The 10,165-nt window shown below is 42.7% G+C and overlaps 1 protein-coding gene across 2 annotated transcripts; it reads left to right on the plus strand.

The window, feature by feature from the left end:
• The first annotated feature begins 2,146 nt into the window (after positions 1–2,146).
• LOC124652118 (protein FAM135B-like) lies at positions 2,147–8,100 on the plus strand. Of its 2 annotated transcripts, XM_047191145.1 has the most exons (14): positions 2,147–2,386; positions 2,881–2,972; positions 4,064–4,218; positions 4,307–4,371; positions 4,490–4,676; positions 5,137–5,400; positions 5,486–5,619; positions 5,776–5,965; positions 6,044–6,103; positions 6,178–6,429; positions 6,507–6,765; positions 6,847–7,052; positions 7,184–7,234; positions 7,367–8,100. In XM_047191145.1, exons 1-14 carry the CDS (start codon positions 2,148–2,150, stop codon positions 7,655–7,657), a joined length of 2,445 nt encoding a protein of 814 aa, XP_047047101.1. In that variant the 5' UTR covers position 2,147; the 3' UTR covers positions 7,658–8,100. The 2 variants fall into 2 exon arrangements, with proteins under 2 accessions (XP_047047101.1, XP_047047102.1); XM_047191146.1 differs by lacking the exon at positions 2,147–2,386 and having other exon boundaries at positions 4,051–4,218.
• Positions 8,101–10,165: the final 2,065 nt, after the last annotated feature.

Here is a 10,165-nt window from a genome sequence, read left to right on the forward strand (position 1 = left end):
TTCTTTGTTGCAACAACTACAAGCTACATGATACTTGGTGGTTCATGTTCCTCCAAACTGAATGGTTGATGATGATAATATTTTGTGGAATCTTCTTGCTTATCTTGATCTACCATCATTTTTCTCTCGATAAGGTTTGATGTATATCACATATTTAAATTTATACGGATTTGTACTGTTATTTGTATGTTGGCTGCAGGCAGGCCATCGCAATAGATCCGGTCAAACAAAATTACCATCTAGGTTCTCCATATTTTTCTTCGATGGTTTTATTTCCTACGGGGCTGGAGCATAATATCATTACATATTTTCTTTGCGTGATAATATTTACATATATGATGCAGACTGAATTGTTGTAGACACATCACACCTGTTGTATGGCAACACCGCTCGATGTCTTCTTATTTCCAATCTACATATCGCTATACCATGAATTCTGACTTCACACCCAATACCTACATTTTAATAGTGAAGTTGAGTCTGCAAAATTAATTTTACATCTTTTTTGCATGATGTGCTTCAAGATCCAACCAAAAGTATTCCCTGCTTTCAATGCATATTTCTTAACATTCTCTTTTCTTTGTCCTCTAAAGTCTAACCTATTAATATATGGTGTAGTGTAACTAAATTAAAGTTGACACTCTTAGATAATCAAGATAAACTCTTGGTAATCAAGCATTGGTAATCCATAGGCTTGAAGGTTGATATATACTATGTTCATAGGTTCCAAAAACCTACTCTCCTACCTATTCATGAATTACTCACCTTGAAATTTTCGAAGCCAATTTGCCAGTTTACTGATTCACAATATAAAGGATGAATATCTCGCACACTAGATCCACATTTGTTTGGGAATTCATTTGATTGTGGATCATCATTGCAGTAAAAGACCAAGTACCAAAATCAATGTAAATGAAAAATTCCGCAGCAACGCGCGGGGTATCATCTAGTTAAAAAGAAAGATACAACACGACCTCATGTAAAGCCACACACTATTTCGGCTAGTCTCTTCACCTCACCTCTAAAATCAATCATGCTCTCTAAAAGATTTATGCTGAACTCTACCTCAGGATGTTATCATAACGTCTAGTGGCCAACTTTATTACTTATATGCTCATTCATATTAGAAAAAGGTTGCTTATTGGGTAGGAAAACAATGTCGATCACTCTCCTTGTATTCTCTTCTCTACATCATGAGAAAAATGATTGCCTCCAAGGATTTTGTATTCAAGTCTTTTGGATCATAGGATTGCATCACATGAGTTTCCTATGATACTGCTTTTTTTTCTTCTTCGAGCAATTATGAAGCAAAATCTCATTAAGATGTTTCAGTCTGATCTTCCTCTCTGCCCTTTCCCGTTTCTCTTGGCAAAGTACGTACCAAATTATTTCTGCTAGCTACTCCCTCCATTTCATCTCACATTATTGCATATCAGAAAACTTACAGATTCCCAAGATGTATACGTATTGTTTAGACTTGAGACAAGAGTCGAGCTTCATGCACTGGATCGTGCTAATACGCCATGTAAATCGAAAATGGACGAGGTAGCAAGATGCTTTCGCGATCACAAGCAGCAAGGGTCACTAGCAAGTGGGCCCCACCCGCCCTAACCCACCTAACTGCTACAGTTGCAGCCATAAAATCGCGACCACTCACCCGACTCCACGTGCAGCCTACGCCACTGTTCCCCTCAGACCGGTCCGGCGGGCCCACCCGCCGCCACTCCCACTGACAGCGCGGGCCCCACACGTCAGTGACACGGGCAGGCCATTAAGAGTCCCCCTCCCACTTTTCTTCCTCTCTCTTTCCTTTCCCACCAGCTCCACCGCCGCCCGCCTTCTCCCTCCCACTCCGCCTCCACCACCACCCATCTCCGGCGACCCGCAAGCCCTCTCGCGCCGCCGTCGCGCCGCCCCCATTAAGCAGCTGCCCATCATTCCATCCCTCCCCCCGATCCGCGAAGCAGCGTCGCCCGCTGACCAGTGGGCCCCGCTCCGCCGCCGCCGCCGCCGCCTACTCCGGTTTGGCCGCGCGCGCCGGCCCTGCCCCGTGCTCTAGAACCCTCGGGCAGGCGGGAGGCGCCTGGGCTCGCCAGCCCCGGGGGGATCGAGGCAGTGATGCGCGGATCGGGCCCTGCGGCGCGGCCATGTACGGCCGCATGAAGTGCCTCGTCGGCGGCGCCGTCGACCAGGGCAGCCCGCGCGGAGCCGCCAGGCGGGTCTCGCCCGCCTCCGGCCGCGTGCACAACGCCGCCGCCGCCGCAGCCGCGGCCCCGCGGGAGAAGGGTGCGGCGATCTGCTTCCGCCCGCCGGAGGTCATGGAGACGGTGCACGAGGTCGCCGTCTACATCCACCGCTTCCACAACCTCGATCTGTTCCAGCAAGGGTACGAACTACGGAGCTGTCTCCTCGTGGAGATGTTCGCTTTTGGTCTTTTTTCGGGTTTCTTTTCTCCTCCATGTTTTCTCGGGTTTAGTTTCCGTTCTCTTTTTTTTTTTTGCCTGTAAAGCTCCAAGTGGCTTCTGTTAAAAAGCTACTGTACTGTTTTTTTAGTGACGGGTTAAAAGGAGAGTTGAAAGTCAGGTGAAATTGCATTTCTCGTACTACCTTACATTTTTAGCCAAATATATATCTGGACTGGTTCGAGTATTTCTAGTTAATTTGAGCCGTTAGTTGTGAATTCCGATTTGCCCGTCCATAATTTTGTCACTCGCGAGGAATTATGATTTCGACCATAGTTTTTTCCACTTGACTGCGAAATTGGCATGTGATAATTTTGTTTCCCATTTCCTAGAATATCCGAACATTTCGTTGTTGAATTTTTTTTCTAGGGAGTATTATTGCTTTTTTGTTTTGAAACGAGTGTTGGCTCATGTGCAGATGGTACCAGATGAAGATTAGCGCGACGTGGGAGGAGGGTGCAACTGGTGGCAAGACACCAGCGTCACCTGCTAGGGTGGTCCAGTACGAAGGTGCGTTCATCTCTCCTGAAATAGGATACTAAAACTTGATCGTCTGCTCCTATTATTCACATGGTTTCAAGATGCCTGCATTTAGGAACATGTGTTTAAGTCGTTATCTTCGCAATGTATGTATGACCTTCCTGGAGCTAAGTTTCTTTCCAACTGTTTCATTGTTGTAGGCACTAGTTGATAAGAACCGTGTTACCGTCTTCTAGTGCAGAAAATGAAGCCTATACCTATGTCAGTCGGACTATTCATTGTGGTTTTAAATTCTACCTTGTTGCAATCTAGTTCTCCCCCTTAGATAACACCAAGAGGCATCTTGTGTAGCCGGATGTGGACTGTACAAGCTTGTCACTGTCATGCACCGATGCTCCTTGTTTCTGTATTTATCATGCACCAATGCTCCTTGTTTCTATATTTATCATGCACCACACGGAATATATATTTTCGTTTTGTGGAGATGCTTGAATTCATTATACTCCCTCCATCCCTCTGTAGGCAGAGTCCATGATTTCGTATTTAAAGTTTGTCCACCAATTTTAACCAGTAAAACTTGGGTTTTGTGCCACAACCATTGAATTTGTATTTGAAAATAAAGTATCCAGTGGTATATTTTTTATGCCACATGGCTAATACATTGCTGGTCTAATTGATGGTCAAAGTTAAATCACGAAATATGAGGACACTAGGGACAGAAGGGGTAGATGAACTAAGTGATCATATTATGCTACTCCCTCCGATCCATGATAAGTGTCAGGGTTTTAGTTCAAATTAGAGCTAATTTGAACTAAAACCCCGACACTTATTATGGGTTGGAGTAGTTCAGAAAATTAACCTTTCTCGGGTGATAAGTCAATGACTGACAGCTGAAAGTGTCACCGGTACTGGTTTACTGCATCATCTGTTCAACATAGGTGATAATGGTGTACAGGATATCTGCCACACTCACCTGAACCACATATGTTCATCTTCATTGTAATCTAAAGAAGTATTCCAACTTCAAGAGATATTTTGCTGGTGTTGCTTGAAGGATTCCCTTTTTGAATAGTTGCCAATCATTAGCTAATAGATAATGACGTGCTAGGTGGATTGTGCAGCTCCTGATGTCGGTGCGGATGATGCCTTGGGCATTTGGAGAATAGATGACGCTGATAATAGTTTCTATACACAACCATTTAGAATCAAGTATGCTCGACAGGACATCTATCTATCGGTCATGGTGTCTTTCAACATACTCAACACTGAAGTAGAGGTTGGGAATCTGAATTTTAATCTTTCTTCTTTCCTTTTTGAATAAATTTATCTCAGCCTTATCAGAGCACTTGCTTTATTTATTCAAGGGTCCAGCAGCTTCTGCGGTGATATTGAAGTATGAGCTAATATATGCCCCAACACTGGAGAATGGGTGAGTGTAGTTCTAATCCTCTATGTATTCTTTCTTCCAAGACTATGCACATTCTTCAATGGATGTGCATACATTCCATTTGACAGGACTGATGGTGCTATTTCTTCTTCTGTTCTAGCTCTGATATTCAAGCTTCTAGTGTCACATCTTCAGCTGCTATGCATGAATTTAGGATCCCGCGTAGGGCACTCCTGGGTTTACACTCATATTGTCCAGTTCACTTTGATGCATTCCACGCGGTGCTTGTTGATCTGACGTTACATATAGTGTACCTGAAAGCTGGTGCAAGTAAATTATCATTGAAGGTACACAGGTTTGTGAAGCTTTAGCTTTAATATTCTTTGAAAGTGGGGCTCATGTGCAAGGCTGTAACTATATGCTCTGAACAACTTTTGACTTAAGTTACAGAACCATAGAACTAGGTAACTAGAAACTGTATGACTGGCCCCTGAGAGATTCAGATTTCTTTTCCTTATCTACCACTTGAAATTTAACTGAGCTAATGAAGGAAATTTTATTCCATAATCCTGCACAATGCTAGGGGGCTAGGGGCTCATCACCTGGAAACTGCACTAATTGATTGGCTATATTTTATGGTACATCAACAATCATGTAATTGTTATCACCTTTCTTTCCTCGGATAACTAGTATAAGCTTGCGAGTTATTTGGCTCTGGCAACCTGAAGGATTGTGTATTTTGTCTGCTATTATATATTTTTATCCTTTTGTCGAATATACAAGTAAACATGCCATTTTAATATGCAGATACCAGACCAGGGTTTAAGTCCAGCATCACATCAAATTGTAAAGGCATTATTGGCTTCAAGGGAGACATTACTCGAGGAGCTGAAGAAAATGAGTGATGCTGTTGGTAAAACGATTGAAGATTTAGATGGTGCTGACTTAAACCTTGGTAAGTATGAGTCACTTCAGCCTTCAAAATCAGTCCAGCCTGATTCCGGTAAAGTATTCCCTGTAACTACCAAGGGTGTTGGGCACTTGGCTGGCATTTTACATGACTTTCTAGAGGTACGTTCAATCATCTTTCTCATAGTGACCTATGAACAATGGTATGGAACTTGCTGATTGAAAATATTTATGCACAATTGTGCAGAAACCTAATGACGTTGTTGATGGCACTAGCGATGGTATGCTGTACGCTCTTTCCAGTGAAGAGTTGTTAGAGTTATTTCTAACTGTGAGCCGCCAACTTTCAGTTTTATGGAACGCGTTCTTGAAATTTCATAGGTGAAGTTAACTGGTTTCTCAATTTCACTTGTAATTGTACTGTATGTATTTGCAGTCCCCAGAGGTGTGCAATTTCCATGACCATGATGGTTTCTCAATCATACATGTTCTATAAAGTTATCATGTGTCCAACAATGTTTCCTTCTTTTGCTGCAGGATGAATAAAACCAAGATACTGGATTACTTGCGTGATATTTGGGCTATTGACAGGAAAACAGAATGGTCAATATGGACTAATTACTCGAGAGTTGAGATTCCACACCGCTATTTGCGGAGTATGAGTGATGACTCATCTCATCGCCAGTCCCTTCTGAGAGTTTCTGGTTCAAGGAAGTTTCATGAAGATGTAATTATCACCGACTCATTAATAGTATATATTTTTCATTCTTTTAATCTCTACTTACAAGCTTAAATGTATGTGCAGCCTGTACAAAATTCTTCTTCACGTGCTGAACTACATAGGAAAAGCATAGCACAAATGAAGGTACGCTGTTTTCTTGGAATAGTATGTGCAGTAGTATCTGTTGAAAACAGTTAATGATTTTAGAAATCCTGCAGATCAACACAAGGTCTGTTCAAGATATGCATATATATGCTGATCCTTCACGTGTCCCTGTTGTTCTTATAGAACAACATCTCATGGTTGTTCCACAACATGCTTCGAGCAAGGATTTGGCAACAAATTCTTCGGAACAAAAGGATACTATTGTACTACCTAAACTACAAGGAGAGACTTCAGCGCTGAAAATTGCCGGTGGTAAAAAGGGTGGTCGTGTATTGCGAGCTGTCATCTTTGTGCATGGATTTCAGGCAAGTCCTGTTCACCTTGTCTAACTCCCTAGAGTTACAGTATAATGTGTGTAATTAATTGTATCTACAAAAAGCAGGGACACCATTTGGATTTACGTCTTGTTAGAAATCAATGGCTTCTATTGGATCCTGGGGCTGAATGCCTAATGTCTGAGGCTAATGAAGATAAAACTTCTGGAGATTTTAAAGAAATGGGTGGCAGGCTTGCTGGGGAGGCTGTTGCATTCCTAAAAAAGAAAGTGGATAAGCTTGCAAGGTACGGAGGTTGCAAAGAATTGAAGCTTAGTTTTGTTGGCCATTCCATCGGAAACGTTATCATCAGAAGCGCCTTAGCAGGTTATTTTCCAACTTTCTTGCCAAGTTCATTGGAAGCAAGTCAATCTCAAAGAGACTGACTACATTTCTGCATTTGAACAGATCCTGCATTACAGCCATACTTGAAGAACCTCTACACATACATGTCGATATCAGGGCCTCACTTAGGTTACTGGTACAGCTCGAATTCTTTGTTCAATTCTGGTCTCTGGCTTCTGAAAAAGCTCAAGGGAACACAATGCATCCATCAGCTTACTTTCAGTGACGATCAAGACCCCCAGAATACCTTTTTTTATAAGCTTTGCAAGGTACATTATCACCCTGCTTCATTCTGGGACTTGGAGTAGCTTTGCCAATCCAACCTGTTGCCAACTAATAGTAGATACACTTTTCAGCAGTATTTAACCATGAGCTGTTATTTTTTGTTTTCTTTCTTCAGTTAAAGACACTGGAGAACTTCAAAAATATCATATTGTTATCATCACCACAGGTTAGTACCTTTTGTCCTTTCTAATGACTTCACTTTATTTGTGGATCTGAACTATTAGCTGGATGCTGTTAACCTTTCAGCCTCTATGGTTGTTTCAATGCCACTCACAAGTCATGCTGCATTTTCTGCCAGGATGGGTATGTACCATATCATTCAGCAAGAATTGAGCTCTGTCCAGCTGCATCATCCGACAATTCCAGGAAAGGTCAAGTCTTCACTGAAATGCTCAATAATTGCTTGGATCAGATCCGTGCACCATCGTCTGAAACCAGGATATTCATGAGATGCGATGTTAATTTCGACCAATCTGCCCAAGGACGGAGCCTCAATACCATGATTGGCAGAGCAGCCCACATAGAGTTCTTGGAGACTGACATCTACGCCAAGTTCATCATGTGGTCCTTTCCTGAACTATTCCGATGATGATGCTCTTATTTTGGACAGCGTCACGTTTCAAACCAAAAATGGATAGTATACCTACTGACAAAGAAAGGAAAGGTTACCCTCTACTGCATAAAGGTTTATTCGTAATTCGTCACCAAAGATTGGTAGCACTGTAAAGTTCCCTAGCTGTAGCATTTTGCCAGCTTTCTTAGGTTCGATTTGTATAAATAGTCGATTTGTTCATTTCGATTTATAGCCCTGTAGATGTTTCACCTCTGCTGTCAAGTCTTTATAATCCAATTTCATCTGGTGTATTTTAACGCTGCCAGTTTAGGAGGGCTCAACAGCCAAACAGCTTATGTCAAAATAAGCATGATATGTGTTTTGTTTTTTAACCGTAGTGCATTGCTCAGGCACAGATCATTGTCTGGCTCTTGTCATGTAATGTCATTGTTGATCTATACAGCTGAACCTTGAATTCATTGGATGGAGTGTGCAGTCAAACTTGTATGACTTGGCTCTCAAAAAAAAAAAAAACTTGTATGCCTTTTACTTTTGATGTACACATACATTGTTGAGATTGATGGAACGAAAATAGATATTTAGCACCTATACTCCCTCCTTTCTATTTTAATTGACTCTGATTTACTACAACTGAATACTAGTAAATTAGAGTCAATTCAAAGGGAACATAGGGGGAGGTGGCAATTTGGCTCATAGGAGCAAATGCTCTCACTATATAAAATAATTAAAAAACAATTTTAAAAATGTTAAAAAATTCTGATATAAATTTTTTGGTGTATATCTTGACATTCTATGTTAGTGCATAAATTTTCCTGGAGAAACAACATTTTATATGGCGTGTACAAAAAAGACAAAAAAAATATCCTGTACGTAGTCGTGTTATAGCATCAAAACTTGTCTTTTTTACAGGAGCCACAATTATTTTTAGTTTTTTTTGAAAACTTGTGTACCAACATAAAATGTTTAGATGTACATGTAAAAATTTAGTTTAGAATTTTTTGACACTTTGAAATATGGATTCACATAATGGGAGCATATGCTCCTATGAGCCAAAGTGCATTTCCCAACATAGGGAGTATTTCTTATGAAAATTGCCATGATTATTTATTTTCCGTCTTTCTTTAAATGAAAAACTGAGCAACGGTCAAAGGTGTGTCTCAGCCTCTCAGGGGTGTCCACGGTCTAAATGTCTGATTTTTAGATAACAAATCCAAGTGGAGCCTGCGCTTTTCTTAGATTACAAATCCAAAGGGAAAAGTAATGCATGTGTGTGCGCTTAGCGTCTCACTGTCATTCCGGCCTTCGTTGCACATACGAGTATAGAGGGAATGTTTGTTGTCAAAAAAAGAAAAAAAAGAGAGGTCTGTTTCTTGCGTGCAGGACATGTTGCCGTGTAGGCCGCACGTCTGAACCCTGTCAAGAACGTGTACAGGAAGAATGCCGTAAGTAGCGTGGACCATTGAAATTTGACGGTTTCTGCATCACCACTTGCCGGGATCCCAGGTTGTTGCATTCTGAGGGTCCCAGGTTGTTGCATCCTGAGGAGCCGCAAAAAATTCAAGGAGAAGGAAAACCTTCCAGCGGACTGGGTAGTCCAGTCCGTCCTGCCGAGTGCCGACCTCCATTGATAAGGGCATCTTCGACGGACCAACCAAAACGCTAACTCATTCGGTCAGTTTTTGTCCGTTTGAATTGGCCCCACTACGGGAAAGCCAGGCATTGACGTGCGGCACTTTGCACGGCAAAGGAGCCTAAATGCACGGCAAAGCCTTTGCCGTGCGTGCACGTACGGCAAAGAGTGGACGGCAAAGAAACCGACGGCAATGGCGTCTTTGCCGTGCGCGTCGACATTTTGCACGGCAATGGTCTTTGCCGTGCGCGCCCTGGGCTGCCGTGCGGCAGGCGTTTTGCCGTGCGCATCGCGTTTGCCGTGCGTGCACGCCTTTACCGTGCGAGCCGACGTTGCCGTGCGGCCACCTCGTTGCCGTGCGGCACATCGTTGCCGTGCGGCAGCTCTGTGCCGTGCGCCAGCACACCACCACGCACGGCAAAGGGCCCTCCAGGCAAGCCCAGCAACTTCCCAGGACTACAGGCTGCGGCCACGTGGCTCCTTTGCCGTGCGGGTGCACACGGCAAAGTGACCAAAAGTCCTTTGCCGTGTGCACACCCACGGCAAAGGGCCCTGTTTTTTCCATTTTTTTTGCTGTTTTTTGCGTATTCCCTGCATTTCAAATATAGCAATTGACAATATAGCATATACAACATATAATCTTCAACATAGCATCACCAAACACTACGGGAACACACAAATACATCAACCGCACATATTCATGCATACAATGCATTACATAGAGTCCATAGTCCATCCACACAAGTTACATAGAGTCCATAGTGCAATGTCCATTATTACAATCCATTACAAGCATACAATCCGACAAAGTGCACAAAGACCATGCCATCAACCTTGTCCTCCTCCGCTTCCGCCGGCCTCATCGTCATTGCCTTGTGACATATAATCTATAA

The sequence above is a fragment of the Lolium rigidum genome, chromosome 5, assembly GCF_022539505.1.
Source record: "Lolium rigidum isolate FL_2022 chromosome 5, APGP_CSIRO_Lrig_0.1, whole genome shotgun sequence".
Taxonomy (NCBI): Eukaryota; Viridiplantae; Streptophyta; class Magnoliopsida; order Poales; family Poaceae; genus Lolium; species Lolium rigidum.